The 23,675-nt window shown below is 43.1% G+C and overlaps 1 protein-coding gene across 11 annotated transcripts in view; it reads left to right on the top strand.

Moving 5' to 3' along the window:
* Positions 1-23,675, top strand: part of agrn (agrin) — a 285,753-nt gene that overhangs the window by 90,322 nt on the left and 171,756 nt on the right. For 9 of the 11 annotated variants that reach the window (XM_065961336.1, XM_065961337.1, XM_065961338.1 and 6 more), the window contains one exon: positions 18,181-18,219. In XM_065961336.1, coding sequence (XP_065817408.1) covers positions 18,181-18,219 — 39 coding nt within the window. Of the gene's footprint in view, positions 1-10,417; positions 12,706-18,180; positions 18,220-23,675 lie in introns of those variants that run through there. The other 2 variants (XM_065961342.1, XM_065961344.1) reach the window with 2 other exon arrangements.

The following is a 23,675-nucleotide window of genomic DNA, read 5'->3' as shown; positions in this document are numbered from 1 at the left end:
CAGTTATTTCGTCAGTGTGGCACCATGTTTTGATTAGGCCTTTTACTTCCACACAGTTTTATCTGACTGCACTCCCACCAAAAGGAACCAGAATTATTTACGAAGAGGGGGGGAAAAGAAGGAATAGCACAGTGGCTGTCATGTTTGAGAGAATAACTTGAGCGCATGGCGTCTGATTAGACACATAAATAATTTATAGACATTGAGTTTATGGGCTGCGTCTCAAAAAAAGGGGGTATTGCTCGCCAATTAATATTCCCTCTCTGCTCTATCTGAGGAGACGCAGCGCGATGTGCAGCCACCATGAGCCGGTGACGGGTCGAGAGAAAAAGGAACGAGGAAGTGAGAGGGAGGAGAGCGGGTTCATTACTGTAAATGCAAATGAAAGGGTCCCAGTGTATAATGGCTTGTCACTGTCAGCTTTGATGTGACAAAGCCGATCAAGTAAATCTGCTTGTGTACAGTGTGTGTATGTCACAGCGATATATGTTCATCCGTCACGCTATACTTACACAAAGGTAAAGGCAACGGTAATTATATGTTGTGGAAAAAGCAGGATTTTTGATGTTCAATGCAGGGGATTCAGTGTACAGTAGAAAACAAAGCTTTGAGGAAGGAGGAATCTGACTGCTTCAGATGTGCAGCTCTTTTAATAACTGAAACCTTTTATTAGAAAGAAATGATAAAGAAATGCCTCATTTGCTGCCCTCGTGTTGTCTGCAACATATTCCCCATGGCCCATCGCTTTGTTAGCTTTTAAAACGACACCTCAATGTGACTTTACAGCATGCATGTTATCTCACTAACTGTTGAGAATCTTGGCTTCCACATAGTCCTGCTCCTTGTATTATATTACTGCATCCTCATGGTTTCCTCATATCGCTGCAGGGCTTTATTTTATGAGAAGGTTTTGGATCATCAAAACAATAATTGTCTTGGCACAGCTAAGTGTTTTCAGATTGCACATAAATTGTAATTTTAGAGGCAGTTAAACATAAAGTCATGAAGTCAACATTAACGGGAATAAATTCACCCTGTGCAAATTGTATGCGTGTGCGTCTCCTGAATATGAATCCCAATTAATAAATCAACAGAGACGAAAAGGGAAAAGAAGACGGAAAAGGGTCAGTCAAAGTCTGAACTGTCCCACAAGCACATATTGAAGACGCTTTGTGGTACAGAACACTTAGTAAGCTCCAGTTTAAAATCTCTCTAGTCTCTCTCCTCCCGACATATTTTCAATACTCTTGTATACACACTTTATCTCTCCCAAGATGCATTTAGTTCTAAAAATGGAAACACCTAAAGGACCGTATGGAAATGAAGTTATTTTGGTCTCACTGTTCTGTTATTTAGATGTCTGTCCAAAAATACAAGTTTCAAAAATGAAACTGAATATTACTCAATACATTCACGCATCGGCTCACTCCGACTTCTTCTGGAGGTTTGACTAGGGTGCTGGATGGAAGAAGTCCAGGTAAATCAGGGTTGCAGCCCATTTATAATTTCAATTTGGACATAGTAAGCTTAGCTGTTGGCAGTCTGTATGGTCATACTTTTGGTGCAGACAGTCCCAAAAAAGAAGGAAAGCTATATTGAACACTTTAGTACTTTTACACATTTCCCTTAAAGTATTAACATCGTATAAAACTTTCCCTAATTGTGTATCTTTCTGTCCTCTGTCTGCATTCATACAAGGTTAGCCGCTGTTGGCCGTGCTAAAAAGACAGCTCCCAGCTTCTAATGACTGGTCATCACAAGTGTCCTGCTGCTACCACTCAGTATGTCGAGGCCATTGTAACTTGGCTAGTTCTGTATGACAGATGGCTGACTTGGCCAGAGACTGACATCTGTATCATCCTTCAGCGTTGCCCTTCCTGTATAAAAGGTGTCAGAGCCAGCCACTCCTCCTCTGAGTCCCGCCTCATAGCCTTCCTGCGCTGCTGCCACAATTGGCTCCATATGCCAGCCACATGGAGAAGTGTCACTCTCCACTAGCTCTGCTTCCAGCCCCCGAGCTCACAGGTTGCTCTCTCTTCTCTTCAAACCTTGTCTTTCTCTGTCACCCTTTTTTTAATGCAATGTCAATCTCCCTCTGTCTTCATTTCACTGTCTACTAATTTCCTACGTGGCTATAACTGGAAAATGTTGGTGCTGAAGCCCTGAATAAACAGGGCAAAGCAGTGGACCAAGGAGGATATTACATCCTGTCGTCATTATTGGTTTGGGCACTGTGGTGGGTGCAGGAGGGGCTGGCAAGAAAGTCAAAGCTGGCCGATAACATGTTACTCCTCCTGAATTTCCACCTAATTTAGAAGACCAGCAGAAAGAGGAAGGTGGAGGGTTAGTAAGCAGAAGGGCCAAGAACATTAGCCCTCAGGCTGAGGATCCATATCTTCTGGCCCCAGATGAGCCTAGAGGCGAGGAACACCATCCCCACCATTTGAGAGCAGACTGAATGTCCAGCAGTGGACAGGTCCTGGATGAGTCCCCGGGCGAAAAAGCTGGCTCTGCGAGGGCTGAAAAAGCAGTTCATGGCAGCGTGGGATGCGGAGTGGGAGGAAAAGGCTAATGTGGCCAGAAGTGTTGAGTGTAGCCAGGTGGACTTTGTTGGCTGGAGGCTCCTTTTGATTGGCTGAGGGGTGCAAGGGATGCCCAGGATTTTAGTAAAAGCCAATAGCAAACTTTATGAGCACATCTTCATGAAAGGCCTTATATTCTTTGGGCATATTTTTTGAACAGTGTTCTAGAGCTAAAACATATTGTTGTATGCTTAATCGTTAGCTCTGTTCTAAGTTGAATGCAAAGCAGAAATAATCAGCCCATAAAATATACACTTTATAAGTGCAATTACAAAGCGAGTTCCCTCCAGCAATAATACTAATAGCAAAATGTTGATTATTCTAACTGTGTTGGAATAACTAGCACTGATAGTTAGAAGTGGGACAAAATACAAATATCATCATCCAGACTCGTGGGATACAATAAGCGAATAATTGGACTAAATATTCATATTTTGATGCAGCCTGTAAATAGAGATTAATCGACTATTAAGGCCATATTAGAGATTAGACCCGTGAATATTCTGTCCAAACACCAGATGTCACGATGACCCGGACGCATGGATCCTACCTGCATTTGTGAACATTCATGTTCAGCTGTGGGCTGCGCCTCACTGCTATCAACGTCATCGTGTGCCCGAGCTGACATCAGACACCGGGCGATGTGTCACATTGTGAGTCACAATGTGTGGAGCCCGACCAGAGTGGGAACTCGCTCATTCACACTTACATCAACGCTGCACCATAGTACCTTCATTCACTGAGTCACAAATAGGGTTGTCATGAGAAGAATGTTAACACTTCAAATCAGACACCACACCTTCTAAAATATGAAGAGAGAAATGAAAACCTGTCATACATTTAAAAGAAAACTTTCATGTTTAGTCTAAAGACATGGCTGGAGTGTTTTAAGCTAAATCTCTTTTGAGTCTATGTTTAAAGGCTTTATATGTGATTTTTAACACTTAAATGTAATATAAATCAAGTATATCCTCTGAAAATAACTCTGTGAGTCATGACTGTCTACAATGGGTGTAACACCCGAGTCCCACTGTCTGTGATATTTTCAGAGTTTTCCCAGTCCTATCTTCAGTTTGTTTATATCGCCGGGACGTCCGGCTGACTCCTCCCCTTGCAAATAAAATTTGTTAAATTGAGGAACTAGAGAAAAGCACCGCGAGTTGTTTTGGTTTCATGCTGGTGCTCAAGGGCAACAACTGCTGGATCAAAAAAATTGCATATAAAGCCTTTAAGGGCTGGGGTTTGAGGCATGCTAATGAGAATGATTCATAAGGGCTCTCTGAACTGTCTGATGAGTATCAAAATGATGTGACGCATTCATTTGGCCTTCACAGTCACAAGAACTCAACCCTTCTGAGTACTTCTTGGAGATATTGACGTGATGTGTTAGGCGGTATTTAGACAGACAGGTTCTTTTACTTCATACAATTTTGCTCTAGGGGGCTTAAGGGTTTTTGGGCAAATATATTCAAAGTTATCCGCTCCAATAATCTGAGGAGACAACTGGTTTGTTACCTTTAAGGAAGAATAGACGACTTTTTGATCCAGCAGATGTCGCCCTTGAGCACCAGCATGAAACCAAAGCAACTCGCGCTGTATTGTTGTGTTAGCATGCTAATGCTAGCGCTCTTTATTTTGCTCGCAGCAAAACTCGGGTGTCACACTCATTGTAGACAGTCACGACTCACAGAGTTATTTTCAGAGGATATACTTGATTTCTATTATATTTACGTGTGAAAAAAATCACATATTCTTCCTTTAACAGATGTTTGGACCAGTACATAGTAATATGATGGGTTTTTACAGTTCAAACTTCAACTTCCAGAACTGGTCCCACATGGATCAGGGTTCCCAGATAACAAGAGAAACAATTAGATTGTACAATTAGATTTGAAAGTCTCGATAATTATCTCAGACCAAGGCCACAGGTAGACTTCATGGAGATGGAGCTGCAGATTGTGTTGGCAAGCAAAGGTAAACCCTCTAGATCCACAGGCTCTGGTTAGCTATCTTACTACTGTTGACAGATATTCAATGAGACAGTTAGAAGCTCACCACAACATTTTCTTTTTTTAAATCTGTGTTTGTATAACCATTGGCTGTTTTTTCAATCTCAATCTCTGTGTTGTTAAAATCTGCTTCCCCTGTGGGAGACTGAATACGAGATTGTATCTGAATTTGATCTCTGCCCACTCTGGTACACACATGAAAATCTTAGAATATCCTGAAGTCTTTCCACTATGAAAATGTTAGTTATTTATAAAGAACATTTGTGAAATTTCTCCTTTTGTGCTTTATGCAATCTTATCAAAAAATTGCTTTAACAAATAAAAAAGGTTTGTATTCTTGGCCCGGCCTTAGAAGAGCTTCATAGACTTTGATAATTTATGACGAGCACAGTTGTAATGTCAGCTTGCAGAGTGTGAAAAAAGTATTGAACGTCTGTCGAATATTTTTTTATGCTCCTGTCGCAGCATTGATGCTTGGTTGTCATGATGACACAAGTCTGAGAAGCATCTTGGCTTTGTCCCTCATGTTTATTTATCCTTGTGCCTCCTGATATTTTTTCCTGAGTTGCACTTCAGCCGAGGTAAATGTTGTTAGCCACGCACAGCTGTAAGAGGCCCTGTTCTCATTTTTTGCTAGATAAAGTGCTGCTCAGTCTGGAGACCTGATGACAGGGAAGTCTGAGAATCCGTTGGGTGCTGGAGTGAAGTCCAAGTTATGACGATTGGAATTAGCACCGTGGCGAGACAATTGGCCCACCTGCTAGCATCCTGCTGTTGAAGCCTGCTGGGTGAGGTGAGGAGTCTTGGCTTCCCTCCACTGAGCAGGCAGCACGGCTCGATGCACATGAAGAATTCAACATGGCCTTCTGATGTCCACATAATGACTCTGAAAGCACAATCTGTGTCCATGAGTGCATAGGTCCAGTGGAATTAGATACCTTTAAAGACCTGTCACTCCATGGACATAGAATGGGGCAGCAGGGCAAAACAAAAACTGAAAATTACTGTAAACATATGCTCGTTAGGCTTTTAAACCTCATTGGCTGGAATAGCAGCAAACTGAATATCCAACCATAGAAATGCAACTATAGTTAAACAAACCCCAATGCGACAAATTTATCAGTGAATTAACTTGGAAATGAAGCACACATGAATTCTTGAGTAGGCCAGTAGACAGGCTTTAGTGCAAGCAATTACCAAAATCCATTCTAAAATTTTCCGACAGACTTTTTTTTTTTATTTTTTTTTTATCAACATCATTAAAAACCCCATTTACAATGGACAGCAGGAAAGGATGATCTCCAATGCCATTAGTGAAGGCAACAGCTTTGCTTTTGATAGCTCCTGCTTTTGAAAAAAATGGACAGAATCCCGCTCTAATGGGATGTTGGTGTATTCATCTACAGTGGGTTTTTTTTTTCATACACTCTAATGTACAAAGCTGCTGATGTTCCATTTAGCCACAGATCTTGACACACAGTTTTTACCAAAAACAAGTTATTTGACGAAAGATTCAGAAAAATAGAACTGGTACTTCTTTCATGATCCAGGATTGTTCTGTGTAGGTGAACTTTAGGTGAAAATTACCCAGAGACCGTCAATGGGTCGTTGAAATAAGCGTGTTATGTAATACAAACAGGTTTAATTACTAAGTAATGCTCATTTGATCAGCTCTGAAAGTATTTTTGAGAGAGCCCTCCCGTGGGTGCTTTGTCACATTTAACATGTCGGTGAATCATCACTGCAGTTAAATTGTTGTTGATGCAAATTTGATATAAAGTGATTTGAGTGTCGTCTGTAGGAAAGAGTTCTGTGGAGGGTGACTGGCTTTATTTTCTCATTTGTCGTGTATCACAAATGAGCGTATGAAAGTATAATCAATTAATATGTATTTGTTTAGGCGCCATTTAATTACAAATCTCAAGACACTTTACAAAAAGAGCAGGCCTGTACTGTGCTCGTTGTCATATTATTTATAGAGACGCAACAGTAATCCACCATGAGCAAAACACTTAGCAAGTAACGGTGACAAGGAAAAAAACTTCCTTTTAAAGGTCACATACTATGCAATATATAATTTATCATGTTTTCCTCACTGGTATGTGTCCCTATCTGTCTGCAAACTAAATTATGAGAGAAGTCCATCCTCTCCGTCTTTAGCCTGCTCCACTTTTCAGAAAATGTGTGATCAAACAGGCTGTTTGGAGATTTTCCCTTTATGACATCACAAGGGCAGTAATCCCTCCCCCAGATAGGTGACACTCCCACAGCTAAGTGTTTGTTCTGTCCTCTAAGTCTGCCTTCTCACCGTAAACAATGGGGCATGGTGCAAAAAAAGCCCAAGCCTTCAAAGCCCTTCCAGAGAGGGGGCGTGGTCAGACACAGCTCATTTACATTTAAAGGTACAGAAACAGCCTGTTCTGAGCAGGGCTGAAATAGAGGGGTTTATAGATCTTATTTATGATCAAATAAAGGATCAGAGTGGATTTAGAACTTCAAACATGTTTTGGGGAGCTCTGAGACTTATTTAAACTTGCTGAAAATTAGGATATTATGTGACCTTTAACAGGCTTTCTCGAACAGAACCAGACTCAAGATGAACAGCTGATTAATATCTTGAAGTTCTATAATGTAGACAGATGGTACATTAGGTAGTTCAAAGTGCTTTCTTGTAAAAAAATAAAAATAAAAAAATAAAAATTAGTCTAATTAATTAGATTCCTTCAGTCTGCAGCCACGAGACAGACGGTGCAGAATATTAGTCCAAGTGGGCGGTCAGGCTCGAATCCAACCTGTGGCTCCTTTGTAGTATGAAATTCTCCCTTTTCTATCGATCTCCCTGATTTCCAACTCTATCCACCATCCATCCATTTATGTAATAAGGAAATAAAAAAGCCTCAAAATAAATCTTCAAATAAAAAAAACATGTCTAGACAGCTGTAGATAAGCAAATCAGGAGTTCGTCAAGATAAATCAAGGCTTTTTTTTCCAAAGGAGTCTGGTTCCTTTGAGAGACGATATACCGGCCTTTTCTCTGCTTAGCATTGAAATAACTTTATTTAACTACAAGATCAATCTGATAGGGATCATTCATTTATGTGATGTTGTCAGACACTTTGAAGCCATTACCTGGAGAATCCAGACCCAAACATATGTGTGGGTTAGACACATCATTCACATGAACATGTTCTGCTCTTTACATCATAGCACTCTTAAAAGTGACTCTAAACACAAAACAATGCTGATTAGGCTCCTGCTAATATTCTACAGTTGAAACAATATTATTTAAGATTATCTGATCCTCCAACCTGTGGCAGAGCAGCTGGAATGTAGCTTCTGTGTATTCTATATAGAGATGATGCAAATATAAAAACAACGTCTTTCCTTGATGCAGAGTATTTTTTTTTTTTTTTTAAGATTTATTTGTGGGCTTTTTGTGCCTTTATTGGAGAGATAGGATAGTGGATCCAGTCTGAAATCAGGGAGAGAGAGAGTGAGGATAGACATGCGGAAAGGAGCCACAGGTCGGATTTAAACCCGGGCTGCTCGCACTAACCACTATGCTACCGGCGCCCCGATTTATTGATTTCATTATGTTCACAGACTAATTTTCACATTTCAATCTCTTTAGCTATTTGGAGGAGGGGTTCTCATTCAGAAAAGGCAACAACTTTTTTCTCTTAGCGCAATGAGATCAGTGCCAGCCAGCCAGAAAACCTGGATGTGCGCTGGGCTGCACACAAACACTCTCACACACATCCACACCCACACCCACACACACTCTGATTGAAGCATCACTGTCAATCAGTTATTGAACTAGGCAAATTTCTTACCCTCTGCTTTAAGAACTGCACACACACTCACACACACACACACACACTAACAACTCTTACTCCTGCCAGACCATTAAACAGGAGAGCAGCCCCTTTGGCTCCTTAATGGAAATTGCCATTTCAGAGCCTTCGGAGAGAGATGTTAACCTTGTGCGATACTTGTGCCATTAAAAATGGATCAAAGCAGCTCAGCTTTGATGTCGATGGAAGATCCTATTTGGGTCGTGCTCGGCGTCAAAGCAGAGTGCTGGACTGACTCCTTACCTCCCTCTGCTGGGAGAGTTTAGCTTTTATTTTATTCATGGTCACACTGTGTAATGCACTTCTGTGTATTGTAATTGTTTTAACCTCGCGCTGCACCCACTATTCCCTCATCCTCTAACGATAAACATGATGAAAAAGACACAGTTATGGTTTAAAGTGAAAAGAGAAACAAAAGAGAGGCAGCAAATGAGACAGCAGCTGTTTCTTTTTTTCTTTTCAGTCAGTACATCAATCAGGGTTTTGTTATGCAATGTGAGAGCTGATGTGGACTGTCTTGGGTTTCCAAAGCGTAGAAAAAGGCGGAGACACCTCTGTTATGGGTTGTGTTGCTGCTGATGATGTGGGGGTGAACTATTGACCCTCAGCAGGCAGGCTGAAACCCTGGCTCTCCTTCTATAAGGGTCTCCCCCACACAGAGCTCAGCTGAGGCTTGGGAATGAACACTCTGTCCAAAGAAATAAATGACTTCAGGGGCAGCAAGATACCTACCTGTGTGTGTGTGTGTGTGTGTGTGTGTGTGTGTGTGTGTGTGTGTGTGTGTGTGTGTGTTTGTGTGTGTGTGTGGTAGAGTGTGGTCCAAGGTAGACTGTTGAAGTGTGCGTCCAAGTTGTGTAAGGTCGAAGGCTGAAGACAGACAGACAAAGAAAAAGAAGGAACCATTTTTCTGTATGTATGTGCTAGTTTCTAGAAGAGGCAATTGTTTGTGCATTCATGCAATTCCTCTGTGGATGCATTAAGTCGCCGAGTATGTGTGTATGCCTGTACACATCCTTGTATGAAGCCCAAAGTGGGGGGATGAACGGCTGAGATGGAGACAGAGATAGAGAGAGTGAAAAAGAACCATAAATAATTGATGATTGATAGTGCCTTGCATCTGCTGCCTGGTGCCATCGAGTTTGTTCAAAGTGGGTATTGATGCACGGTCTTGTTAAAAAAACAGCGTAAACACCCCTCATTGTGACCTCATTATCGCATTAGAAAAAAAAACATTAATGCACTGCTTTGAAACAAATGACATGCTATGGAATAGATGCAAATGTTTCCGCTTCAGATCATCTGCCAGATGTGCTGATTACTCCATTTTGCCACATTATTTAACACAGGGGAAAAAGAAACCTAGATGTAGTTGCCATGAAAGTGAGTCAGAAAAAAAACGTCCAAATGGGATTGATAATTAATTGCGTATTGGCTTGTTAGTGTGGAACGAATGCAGTGTTTCTAAGGCTTATTTATGCACTGACTGCGCATATCGGTCAAAAACAAGTGGGTTAGGCTGTTTGGAGAGACTCAATACGTGATTGACTTTTATGTATTTAAGTTTTTCTTTCTCGCTCCCTCCCCAGGCCTATTTTCTCTCAGTTTGCCTCATTAAATCTTTGTGGAAATTCCCCAGCTCTTGTGGAAGAGACTTTCTTTTGATTAGGCTATAAACAAATGGAGGACTTGGTTGACATCTTCCAAGACTGTGGCCCTCTTTTGTTTAGCTGCTGCACTGTTGCTGCCCCCCCTTCCCGCTCTGACAGGACTCGAGTACTATTCCCCAAAGCCTTTATTCTAGCTCGTTTCTTTTTTTTCCCTGTTCCCTCACCCAACTCCAACCCCTCCTCCCCTCTGTCTTTGTTAAAGACAGCCCCTCAACCACTCCCCCCTCCTCTCTCTCTCTCTCTCTCTTGCACTATCTCGCTCGCTCTCTCATTATGCGCTCATCCGTTCCGCCGGCTGAGGGCTGAGAGAGGAGCGCTCAGGAGGAGAGTGTTTGGGAAACCAGCAACACGCCGCTGTTGTTTTCCTCTAAAAAGCGAAGTGTCAGGAGCTGCTTTTCCTTTTGCCAGCACTGGTCCTCAGTCCTGTTTACTTCACTCTCTCTCTCTCTCTCTCTCTCTCTCTCTCTCTCTCTGTGTAGCCTGTCTGTCCGATGACTTCTCTCATTTACTCACTTCAACCTTACTACAGCTGGTTGACTGAGTGCGCTGACACTGGGACCACTACCTGCTGCCTGGGGGATTAAGCGCACGATGAATACCCGGAGCCTAATTTGTTGTTTTGGCTGCCAGTGAGTGCTGGATCCCCACAGAGGAAGAGCTGGTGCATAAATCCTTGCAACCAGGAAACCTAGAGCACTTCTGGATGCCGGCAATGTGGTGAAAAAGGGACTGGATGCTTGTGGAAGCGTAAAAGGACAAACCAGAGAAAGAGAGAAAAAACTGGACAAGTTCTTTCCTGGAAGGCAAAAAAAAAAAAAAGAGGTTGAATCAGCCCAGAGTCTTACGAGGATCAAGACGCAATGAGAACCCTTTCCTCTCATTATGTGGTTGGAGTTCTCTGCGAGGGTGCTGACACGAGGGATGAAAGCCCAACAAATCTCCGCCTCGAGCTCCTTGGTTGATTTGTGATCACCCACAGGCTTTTCTCTCCATGAGTTTATGCTTTTAGATTCTTCTCATCTGTAGCTGCTTGGAAAAGGAAGACGGCTGTGAACTGACAGGTCTAGTGGGGATTGCGATCATTCCTGCATCCAACTTTCCCCCCCTCTCTGACACTTCTTCTGCCCTGCTTTCAGCCACAGTGCACCAGCAGGGTGGTGGGGGGGGGGCAGATGCTCACCAACTCCATGACAGTGGGCAGGAATAAAGGTTATTGAACCGAGGAGGAGTGGCAAGGCACGCTAGGGGAGAAGGGAAGGAAAATCAAGCCCTCTCTGCGTACCCCAGAGCATATGGTTTAGCGAAGGGAGAGCCAGCTGCCTTCCAGCCATCAGGCTAATCACGCTACGGCCGATACAAGTTGCTCCAGTGACGGTGTCAGGTTTGGACGGATCTTACGCGCCGTGGTCGTATATCTCTCCACTCTGACAGCAGCTCCCGGACCATAAACTAAAAGCACCGGACCAGTGGATACAAAGAAGCAGTTGTGTTGAGTTAGTAGCACATCGGGTAAATCATGGCTCAGGAGAGAAGCTAATCCCTGCTGACCCAAAGGCAAAAGCCACAGGGAGGCTGAAAAAGATGCTCGGCTGTCCCTTCGTCGGAAATACTTGTGACACGTGTTGTTTGTGAGCACCAGACCTTGGCTTGGTTTATAGAGGCTTTTGACAAGGAAAGGAGGCGGGTGGGGGGTTCTCTAGGAGCCTGCATCTCCGGACCCCTTCCACATCCATTTAATTACCAGCCAGGGTCAGTCGCACCAAAGGAGATCGCTGCCTTTTGTGGATTTACTGTCGCTCTGCTTGGAAGTTTTCTGTGTGGATATTTGACTGTCCAAAATCCCCCCACATCCTAATGCACTAATTACCGGCTTAAGTGCATCTTACACAGATTCACATGTGAAAAACCGCACCAGCACACATTAACAAAACACATTACCACCACCCACTTAAATCCACACACATGTTTGCACTGTAAGTATAAACCACTTTACAACACGCACACACATTCTTGCACACTCATAGCCCATTAGTTTGTTTTTTTTTCCCCCGACGGGCACGGCAGAATGGAGGTCGTGTGGACAGGTGGGGGGCTGTAGGAGTCCCTGTCCCCCCTCGCTGTCCTCTTTCACCAAATGGATGTTATTACCTCAAAAAATGTGTTGCTTGGAAACCACTGAAAACGTCCTGCTGCGATTTTCCGAAAGAATAAGTCACCGGGTCCCCGCCACGGTGCCCCGCTGGAACCACAGCTGAAACACCGTCCCATTACGCACCTTCTTTTGCTTTTTGTTTTATCTTCATCTTCATCCTCTGCCCTCACCCCACCGCCATCATTTTTTCCAACGGGTCTTTGGGCAGCGCTCGCCGCCCTCCACGGCCCGTCATCTCCTCCACCCTGGAGGGGAGGGGGTCGTTGGAGTGGAGCATGAGCGGGTGCCACTATCCCTCGCCAACACCACCAGAGCAGGAACGAAGGTACCAGCATAAGGTGTCTCTGGTGGTGCGCTACTTCATGATCCCCTGCAACATCTGTCTGATCCTGCTGGCAACGTCCACACTGGGCTTCGCGGTGCTCCTGTTCCTCAACAACTGTACGTTTGTTCAACAAGCAAGCTAATGATTTGTTTTTAAAAGCACTTTCTATGTCCTTCATGTATTAGTCAGCATTTGGCAACAGAAAACTTGCCAAAACCCCCAAAACCTTAAAAAGTATTGGCCCTATGAGACAAAAAATGATGCATCCTAAAAGTGTCTTGTATTAAATTACCTTCTTGAAACAAAAGGCCTCCCTCCAACCCTAGCTCACTTTTTCTCTCATGACAGCCTTATCTGCACGTTAAGTAGGGACATCAGAACGAGTAAAGCACCAGCCTCCCTTTTCCTTGACTCTGTGTCTGCAGTCTCGCAAAATTGCATCATATCTCGTCTCCAAAGACTTGGCATTTACTTTGAACCGCGGGATGAAGTATTAAATAGGGATTAAATGTCTTTGGAGGATGAAAATTTGTCTCTTGGCCTTGAAAGCCCCAGCCCCTCCCGTCATCTGCTCCCACAGCATTATTTTTTTGTGGAACTCTTTATTGAAAGCAAAACTTGAAGCTCGTTAAGAGGCAGAACCAAATGTTTGTGAGCCTTTGTTACCGGTTACAGATTTGCTGATGGGCATCACGGTATAACCTTAGGCAATGAGTTTTCTGAGAGCAGTTGTGACAAGAGAGGTTTGTCTTTTGTCAAAACACATGATTGGTGGAATAGTTGTTGTTTTTTTCTCTACAAAACAGTTAAAAATTTCAAGCAGTGCTTATTGAGATGTGATTTTCAGCCCCACTCATGACACATTTAGCCCTAAAGGGGTGATAATCTGCCCCCACAACATGAGTGAAACAGACATTCACCTGTCACCTTAACACAACATACAACCTTCTTTTTTCACTTCATTAACAAGTCACCTCCAGGTCATGCCTTCTGAAATGTTCCTGCCTGTTTTAACACCGACTTGTTTATTCCCCTCACACTCGTAGAGACTTAGAAAAGCCTATTTCTGACTGCCTTGCCAGTTTAGTCTGTGTTAAAGGTGACATTCCTCTTAATTCTGCAAAGTGGGCTCTGCAAGATTTGTGCCACATAATCTCTTAAGAGGGTGTTGTAATAAGTGGGAAAATAAGTAAATAAACACAGTCCTAACAGTCATTTTTTCATGCTGCCAAATTGGGTTGGAGATGGAATTTGTGCAGAGGCTTTGTGAATGCTCTTACATGGTTGTTGTTCCATTTCCTCTGACTTTCTGTTAGTCTGTTATCAGGCTGTTGACATTTCAGGCATGTACAAGGCAAAGTCCTGTCGCCCCGAGCATGCGACTGCATTGGATGCATCTCTTTGCATTTGTCCCCTCCAAAAAAAAAAAAGGTCTCTTGATTCTTTTCTAGGTTTGTGTCGTTCTATCATATTTGTCAGTCGTTCCTCGTCATGCTAATTGGAAGACGTCGGCGACCAGGCGGAGGGATGGTTCATTTGTAACCTCACCTTGTTACCCAATCAATTCCAGCCAGACAGGTTGTATTAGATTTAATACAAACTGGGTTAAAGTGGGCCAATCTTCACCTCTCAGACGGCCGAGTGCAAAGAAATGTGCGCTGGAGAAATTGATGAAGTGAGAAGGAGGCTCTATTATGCTGCCAAGAGCCCTCGCCATGTGGCCACAAGGACAGCTGGATGGGATAGTGATAGTGCTGCTAGTGGTGACGTGATTGTGTGTGTGTGTATGTGTTGGTGGGAGGATGGGTGTTAGTGGAGTTGTGCAACCTCGGATTCACAATTTCTATTGTCACCATATGGGATGAAGCATGCCCACACACATACGCACACAGTTTGTAAACCCCCCCCCCCACACACACACACACACTCCTTGCAAACGGAGCCCACACTGACACACTCTTGCTTTATCATTCTGTACGACGATACATCAGACACACTAAAGTGGGGGGAAGGTGACACACATACACTCACACAGCTCTTCCCCCGTACATGGCTAAATGTCACAGTCAGACACGTATTGATCGGCTGAAGATATTGCGTGAAAGATGGCCATGTTGGGACATTCACACAGGCATGTGAAATCACGCACGCTTTGCCAGGTGCAAAGGGAGATGGGAAGAGCTGATGTGTTTACAGAAAGACCTTATCTTGTCCTTTCATTATGGAAATGTGAGGAAATCATTGAGCTTCCTCCGGAGTCTCACCTAACTCTGCGCGGCACCTTCGCTGTCAGACTCTCCTGATTTGCCTCGATTTGATAAAACGACTATCTGTGTCTGTGTTTGTTCACACACGTTTATAAATGGGAGGCAGTTAATACAGCCTGTGTGGCTTTTTTTTTAAGTGTATGCTCTCTAAACAGAACTCCAATATTCCCCTCATGCCAATTCCGGCTCCTCTCCTTTCCTGCGTTTCTTGAAGTCCCCCCCAGATGGAAATCAGTTACCATCGTGACTGACTGGGAAACAGCTTCAGCAGACACTTCATTATTCACCTCTAACACCAGCCTCGCCTCTTCTCTCCCCTCTCCTCATTTTTCTCTACCTCACACTCTCTCTCTTTCTCCCCCGAAGCCCTGGCTGTTGACAAGCAATTTGAAGTGAGCCTAAATTTAAAACTCAGCTGTGCCTGGGGGACGCTGACGGGTATCGCAGAAGTCCTGAGGAAGGCTTCGGCGCTGTGGTTGACGGGGGCCTTCGTGAAATTGTTTTTTTTTTTAAATGAGTTAGTGGGGTAATTGATGTGATGTGTTTTATCTTCCTCATTATCCCTCCCAGCACAGAGGCATCGGAAAGACGGCCGGTCTGCTGCACATCGGTTTTGAACGTGTGTGTTGGTGTGTTTGTTCAGTACAGGCAGCTCTGACAACTCACTGGGGCTCTGCTCGGTGAGTCAGACAGAGAAGTTGACTGCAGAAGCGCAGATGGTGGTTTGGTTAGGTCGTGCTTAGTATTCCAGGGGCCTGTTGCGCTGTGGCCAGTGTAACACCACGGTGTGTCTCTTTAACGTTGTGTTGGGAGATGTCCATTTGCTGAAGTGGTGACAATGGTTTTCTTTTATTTGAGAAACAGATGCATTTAGTTTGACTGTGTTTTGTTGTATTTAAAGTAGAGGCACACTTTTCTTTATTGTTTTGCAGCCATATATAAGTTAAAGCTTGCTATAATACTTTCTATAATCTCGGGTACTTTCCTGTCGGTATAGGTGTCTGACCTTCACATTAAAGCGGATAGATCAGTGGATAAACAGGCCAGTTTTGGGCCCATTTCCCCCTCCAAAAATTACTTTTGTAGTCGTGGAGGAGGAATCTGGTGGTTTTCATCAGATTTAAGAGTGATCCAGTCTGTAAAGAAGAATATTGGGGCCTCATGGATTTCAGAATGTAAATTTCAAACATGTTAAATTTTTATAATCCGATCCCCTTTCCTATGTGGGGGACCCCGAGGACAGCCGGGGACGCACTCTGTGGATTGTCACTTGGAATGAAACGTTAGCCAATTTGGCAACAAGCTGATGGAAGAAGAACAACATCCGCACTGAATGAGTTTTTACTGACGTCATGCTTGGACAGCAACATTTGATTAGATTAGATTTTTTTTATGTAAGTAAAGGAAAGTAAATGTTGCCATTTTTTGCGTTGTACCAGAGTTAGCTTAGAGCTAATTTACATCTGCGTTTCCTTGGCAGGTCACAGGTCAACCCCGTCCCCACAACTTCCACTTTAGCGTTCTTTTTTTCCCTGTACGTTAAAATTTTCAGTCACACAGTCACTTCCTCCTAGTTGTCAGCCATGTTTAAATACCCTACAGTTGCATTTGACTGTTTTCAGAGTCATGACTCTGACTCTGTGGTAGTCGGTGAATGTTTCAGTGTGTGGTGTGCTGTTTCGGTCGTCTCCACATACTATTGGTACAACAGTGTTAAATTTATCATTATTAGTCATCAATTGTGGGGTCTCTCACATTTTTAGCACGTGTTTACTTTTTAAAAATATTTCAGTTTGGGCCAGACTTTATCTTTAATATCTAATCAACAACATGTCACAGAAAACACGGACAGAGCATGGACAGATTTGAACAAACATTGAAAATTACCTGCAATTCTTACACTTCCTTTCAAATAAATATCTGCCTTGGCTTAGAAATTCAGTCCTACACGTCAATCTTTTTTTTTTCTTTTTCTTTAAGCACCAAATACAAAAAAGAAAGATCCTAATTTGCATAAAGAGCAGGTCTACACTGCACTATTTTCTCACTTCTACATTTGCACCAAATACAATCCTGACTTGTGGGTATTTTCCTTTTCTGAACAAATGCCTATCTTCTCACTTTGTTTACAGCTTTGCATCATTTTGTGCCACCTCTATTATGTCTGCTTAGCATTTGCATAATTGCCAAGCTAACCAACAGGCAGATATCCCACTTCATGTTTCTGTTGAGTGCTGAAATGATTAGTTGTTTAATTAATCAGCCAACCAACAGAACATTAATCTAGCAGAATATGAATAGGGGATCAACGAAAGCAAATAAATGGCAACATATTCCAGCTCCAGCTTGTCAATTGTGAGAGTTCGCTGTTTCATTCCGTCTAGTTTTTTTGTAAATAAGATTTTTTTTTGTTCCCAACTGTTTGCCAGACGATACAACCACGTTGAAGACATTCCCTAAGGCTTTGGGAAATTGCTTTTTCAGTATTTTTGGGGCAATTTTGAGCTTCAAAAAATAATCATCGGATTAATAGAAAAGTGGAAGTAAATGTTAGTTGAAGTGCTGATTCTGTTTTTGCTTGCTTTTTGTTTTAGTACAACAGTATAGCCTATTTCCCATTACATCTACTCATCCGTTGGCATTGCATTGTGAAGAATGACCCAATTTCCAAACACCAAGGTGTACAAACGGCAAAGGGCTCAGGTTTCATCAGGTTTCATGAGAGTTGTCCCCTGAGTGTTTCTCCATACTCAGTCATTTGACACTACAGGTCTTGTTTTATGGTTCCCACAAGCCAACAAGCATTATATCATGGTCTGCTGGGTGTCGACCTGCAGACTAGCATGATGTCATTTGATATATTATGGTGGGGGGGGGGGAGGGGAGGGGGGCTGATTTCTTCTGCATGTGTTTGGGGGAGGGGGGGTTGGGTAAGCTCTTTGACTGGTGCACAGTGTGTCTTCAGTGTTTGAAATCTCAAATCTCACACTTTTTAACCTCCCCCCCCAAAAAAAAACAAGATCCCTTCCCCCGTTTTCAATTCTCATGTATCAGAAGTCACGCTGTGTGGTTTGGGATGAGAGAGACTTTCAAAACAGCGATGTTACTGCTGGTGCTAACATGTTCTGCTGTCGATTAGCTCAGCTGGGTTCCTGCAGGGCCTTGGTCGTTGCATCCAAAGGTGTTAGATTGAAAAGCAATGCCTGCAGTCAGAATGTCCCACTCTTTTCTTTGTAGCAACTCAATTACTTGGCCTTTTACCCTTGGGAGGTCTGAATCCCCTGAAAACTAAAAACCCATTTCTCTCTCTTTTATCTCTTTCAGACAAACCTCCTCACTTCACTCCGGCGCAGACTCCTGATGGTAAGTCCTCTGTGGTTTCTACTCTGTCCGCCTTCGCTGACCGCTGGTGATTTTGGGTTGTATACCTTCTTGTAATGACCTTGGACAGCGGATCCCAGCCTTTGAAGTGGGCAGCCGTCTGAGCGCTGGGCCACGTTTGGCAGCTCCGCTTTTTGTTTGGGCACTGTTGGTATTTCAGGCACGTGGCCCAGGTCTGCTCAGGGCTTTGATGTGAGAAGGATCTTTTGATGACTTGATTTGATCTGCTCCGCACTGCTAGTTGGGCTGATGTTCAATATCTGTAACCAGAACAGCATTCACATCCGTCTGATAGGGTCTAATAGGATAATAACCCTCCCTTCTCCGGGTATGCTACATTACCTGAGTGTCTCTCCTCAAAATGAGGTGACAGCAATGGAAGGTCCATGAAGATGAATCACAGCGCTTTTTTCCTTTTTCTATAATTTTGTGTGGAAAATCTGAGATTCATTTGCATGCGATTTAATTGCACAATAGAACACAGAGCAAAATGTTGATTCCTGTTGTAGTCATTGCTACAGTGTTGCTAATAGTGTTGGGGGGGGTCTACTGAGGTAAGACGTGACATAAAAAAAATACACAGAAGTAGCAGACGAAACAACGGAGTCCGCTATACGATGCTATAATGACAATATGTCCCCCCCCTCTCCCATTGGCTCAAGGTGAATTTTCCGGATAATATCCTGCTGTGTTCTCACGTCAGCTCACTCGGACTTGCTGTGGAAAAAATACTAGGGGGTCTGGCAGGAGAAACTCCGGGTGAAGTCTGAGTGAGAAACGTTTTCTACAAATGTGAAAGCCCTGTAGGAGTTATCCAGGCTAACATCACTTGAGGACCGGGAGACATTGCTCTCTTTTTTAAATAAACAGTAGTGTTACTTGAGACCTTATCACAGACTTTTTAAAAAAAGTGTCTGAAGTTTAAAAGTTTGACAGTAAATAAGATCAGTTGATGTTGGTCATTCTGAAAGCTTAAACTGTGCTCTGTTGATTTTGATGAACAAAGATGTAAAAGAATCATAGCCCACTCTAAATACAGCAAATTCAAGAAAACTTTGAAACAAGAAAAGAAAAGAAAAGACTAAAGTGAATTGACCTTGAATCTGCCTTTCTTTAAAGAATGCATTCATTATTAAGCAACAGTTGTTACTAGGGAGCTTTACAACTTTATATCTGTTACCTAGCATGCCACCTCACTGTATCTTCCACATCTTCAAAAATACATTAAGAAACATCCCAGATGCTGGGCCCTGATGGTGTGTAAACTTATGCCCTGCAGGCAGCTTTGCCTGTAATACACTTTTAGAGATCCTGCGGTCTGTAGGCCCAGGGGCGCAGCTCCCCTCATTATTCACATGTGCTCATCACGTCTCTTACATATAAATCTTTGCAATGGCTGCTGCGTTGTTTTAGTTGTTTTTCGAGACGAGTAGCACGAGCTGTTAATTAAAAAAAAGCAACAATTTATTTCCAAAACGGTGCATCTCTGCCGCCTTTAATTGGAGGAAAACAGCTGGTTTTCAAGCTGCTATCATGAATATTTATCGGAGGCAGCACAGTGAGACGGTGTTTGATAGACTTTGGTGTTGTGTTTTTCTCTGTGCAGACAGACAGCTAGGGATGGACTCCTACTAGTTCTGTAGGTGTTGTATATTCCTGCTTGTGTACCAGCTACAAAGCTAGAGGTCTGGAGGAAGAAAACACACGGAGAAAATGTTTTTAATGATCCCAGCCCGCCAGCTCATGGTGGGGACAAAAGGCCGCAGTGGGGGCTTGCTGAATCTGTTTCTGATAATTGCTCAATCACTCGCCCCATAGGCCAGCTTGTTTGGAAAAGTGTTGTGTGAACGATGTCAGTATAAAAAATGTATGAAATTTTATGTGGTTTATGATGAATGTGATTGTCAGGCCCATTCAGGACAATAGGCTGTTCACCGTCAGTGTGACAAAGTTCAAATAATTGAACTTGATTGGAGCATTTCTCAACTCACCCTCACCCCAACACCTGAGGAGCATTTGACATGTCTATTTTTTCCTCCTCTGTGCCTCATATCCCCACAGCACAAGAGATTCAACTGCAGCCGGCACAGTTTACAGCAGCTATTTATTTTTGTTTTAATGAAAGATGAAATTGCTTGACAAATGATTATATCTTACAGAGAGGTCTCTATTTGTCTGCTCAGAAGCAAATATTGCCACAAAATGTTTCTCTCTGCTGCGAAAATGAGAAACAGTATGCGAGCAGTGAAGCAGTCCATTCCTGTCTTCCATTGAATTTCCCCTACAAAAGAAATAACGCCCTGCTTATCGATCGAGCCACTCATTTTCCATGTATTAAAGTTTTTGCTGTCTGACGGAGCAGTTTGTTTCTGCACTAGTCAACCGTTTAAAAGCTGCTGCTAGCCTTTAATTACATTTCCAATAGTTCTGTAGGCTTTCCATCAGCAGCCTATGCTGTTTTAATATGCCAAGCAAAACAAAGGGAACAGTACCCCAATCAGTGGGGTAAGCCTGCCCTATGGGACGCAGTTACTGCAGGTCATTTAATGCTGGGGGAGATTAGTGGGACAATTAGGCTTGGCCCAAATATGACAGTAGGCCACTCTTTTTTCCGACACATTTATTAGTTGTGAAGGGGTGATTTAGAAGATGCTCTAAACCAGCAGAGGGCTAATATAGCCCTGCTATTTGTCAAATCTGCTCAAAAGAGCAAAGGGCTTGTACTGCTGAACTTGTCCTCAGTTGCCAAGGACATCCTGCTCCCGGGTACTTCATTACAGGAAACCACAGACAAGATAGCAAAGGAGTCTTCCTATTTAAAGTGCCTCATTTGTGTCTGAACTGCAGCTGATGAGACGTCCTTATTAGCGTGAGAAGATTCTGCAGAAAGTGAAGGAATTTGTTCAGCAAATTAGAGCGAGAGATCATGCGACTGGCTGAGGGGAAAATGCAGGTTCAGCACAACATAAGCAGAGCTCTAAGATGATATTTAAGGTGGGGCGCCACCCGCAAATAGCTGACGAATCCTCCCCAATGAACGGCCTATAATCACCAGTCAAAACAAGTGACAAAAGTCACAAAGCAGCCTTTAATTAGGCTCTTTCTTTAAAAGCTCAAAGCAGCAGTCGCTTGGCTCAGGCCATACTCATTATTGCCTGTCGTCTCCTGATAATAAGACAGTTGTTGCGTGTTGGCCAAAGCTAGAAAGCAAAGAGAATTTGCAGCTTGAGGGATTACTATTGGACTTTTCTGTCGACTCAGAAATGGTTGATGAATGAGGCTCTTGGCCCTAAGTTGTCAGTGTCCACATCTAGAGAATATAACGTACTTGGTCTCTGTTGAAGGACATGTGAAGGACACGTGATCACATCGATGATATCTCATCTATATGTTAAATTTGACAGCGTTCATAAGAGATTTGTACCGTAACAGGATATTTATATCCTTTTATTAATGCCTTATCTAGTTGTAATTTAAAAGTAATAAAAAAAAAAGATTTTATCACATGAATTCTGTCTCAAGGTCTTCAGGCTGAGAAGAAAAGTATAAACGGCTTCCCTGAAATAATTCTTCATTTCATCCTTTTTACAACCAGAGGCGACTAAACACTGGCCACAAAAGGCCCAAAATAGTCTCGAGAGGCTGGAGAGAAAAGAAAGTGTTATGGAGAAAGAGCGTCAAACGGTTTAGAGGTCCTCTGTGCACAAACCTGCCTGGCAGGCGCTCATTCGCTGTGAATCCTTCAATTCCGTATTTGTCACTGACAGCGTTCCCCAGAGGATGCTCCTAACTGACACACGTAATAAACTCCTGGACTGAAATGTGGTTTGATCTGGGACGCCTGAAAAAAAAATTGCCAGCGGGCTGACTAACACTTTAACAACACTTCCTCTTCCAAAAGAATTGACATAACTCTTCTGTCAGCTCGGGGAGAATACAGTAACTATGGCTCCACAACATTACAACTTCAGATAGAGGACACACACACACACACACACACACACACACACACACACACACACACACACACACACACACACACACACACACACAAACACAAACTGTACTGTGATTTATTCTGCCGGTTTCCCTGTGTTCTTGACAGTAACCCGACTCGAATAGAGGCAGAATTAATTATGACTCCTCGGCCTATCTTAATTAAATCATTTCACATCATAGATTTTGCACAACAGAGGCAAAATATCTACCTCATCTCTTAGCTGGGCGGCGGGGGGGGGAGGGTTGCTGGCTGAGAATGTCTCGCATCAAGATATCAAAGGTACACTATAAAATTGCCTCTCCAGGATTACAATTTCACAGCAGGGTCGTCGTGTCCAGCTTGTTAGCCCACTATTGTGCTGGCTGGTGGTTGGAAAGCAAAAAAAAAAGAGGGGGCAACGGAGGGCAGCCTTGACTTTATCAACTGTAAAGTTTGTTGCCCTCTGAATGTACACAGAGCTTTTCAATGAACTCTAGAGCCTCACCTTGGTCAGCGTAACCTGCTTGTTTTCTTTGTCAGTGAGTTCTGCACTTATTTATCTTAGCATCCGAAAGGCTAGCTAAGTAGCATCTTTTCAAAAGCAAAAAAAGGTTAAAGGCTAAGAAATTAGCCTCGTCTCATCTTCTCCACGTCCAACCATTCGTCTTTGACGGCGTTCCCTCTCAGGCTCTCCTCACCTCAGCTCACCGCAGCTTACCCAGTATCGATCTAACAAGACAGGTTAGAGGCAGCAGTCCAAAGAGCAAAATAAAAAAATACCATCTGTATAGTGAGAACTGCTAGCTGTAGTTGGTAAATATACAACACTGTTTTTGCTTTCCTCCCCCCCCCCCCATGATAGGAGTAATTATTAACACCGTTTGCAATGCAGGTTGGCTTTGATATCTCCCCGTGGTGGTGGTGCAACCCCCACTGATTGTTGCTGCAGGTTATTCCAGGACCTGGGACCTTGTAAGGATCAGCAGCTCTTTGATGTGGACAGACAGCACACTGAGCTATCTGTGCCTGTGATCTGGGAGCTGTCAGTCGGCCTCCCCGGTAGTCGTGTCTAATTTGTTGGCTTTCGGTTTCTCCGTTTTATAGACGTCTTATAGTGTTGTTATGATCTCTGATCTGTAGGCTTGTTATCTTGTAGTTTTTTTTAAAAGAGCCCGTTTGGAAACAGATGAATGTTAACAAGCCAGCTTCAAACTGACCCTTCAGTAAGTCGCCCCTGTCCTTACAAGGGCTGCGTCTGTCAAGATTTGTATCCTTGCACAGCACAAAAAGCAATTTACAATTCTTTCCTTTTAGGTTAAGAATCTGAGAGTGCAAACCTTCATTTCATTCTAAGAAATTTAAACTCTGTGCGCTACATGTCAACTTGAATTAAAAGCCAAAGCAGAGAGATGAGTCTAGAGCAATGTTATTAAAGTTAAAAAAAGCAAATAGCTTCATG

Source organism: Labrus bergylta, chromosome 12 (assembly GCF_963930695.1).
Source record: "Labrus bergylta chromosome 12, fLabBer1.1, whole genome shotgun sequence".
Lineage (NCBI taxonomy): Eukaryota > Metazoa > Chordata > Actinopteri > Labriformes > Labridae > Labrus > Labrus bergylta.
The sequence above is the reverse complement of the archived record's forward strand: the minus strand, read 5'-3'. Positions and strand labels throughout refer to the sequence as shown.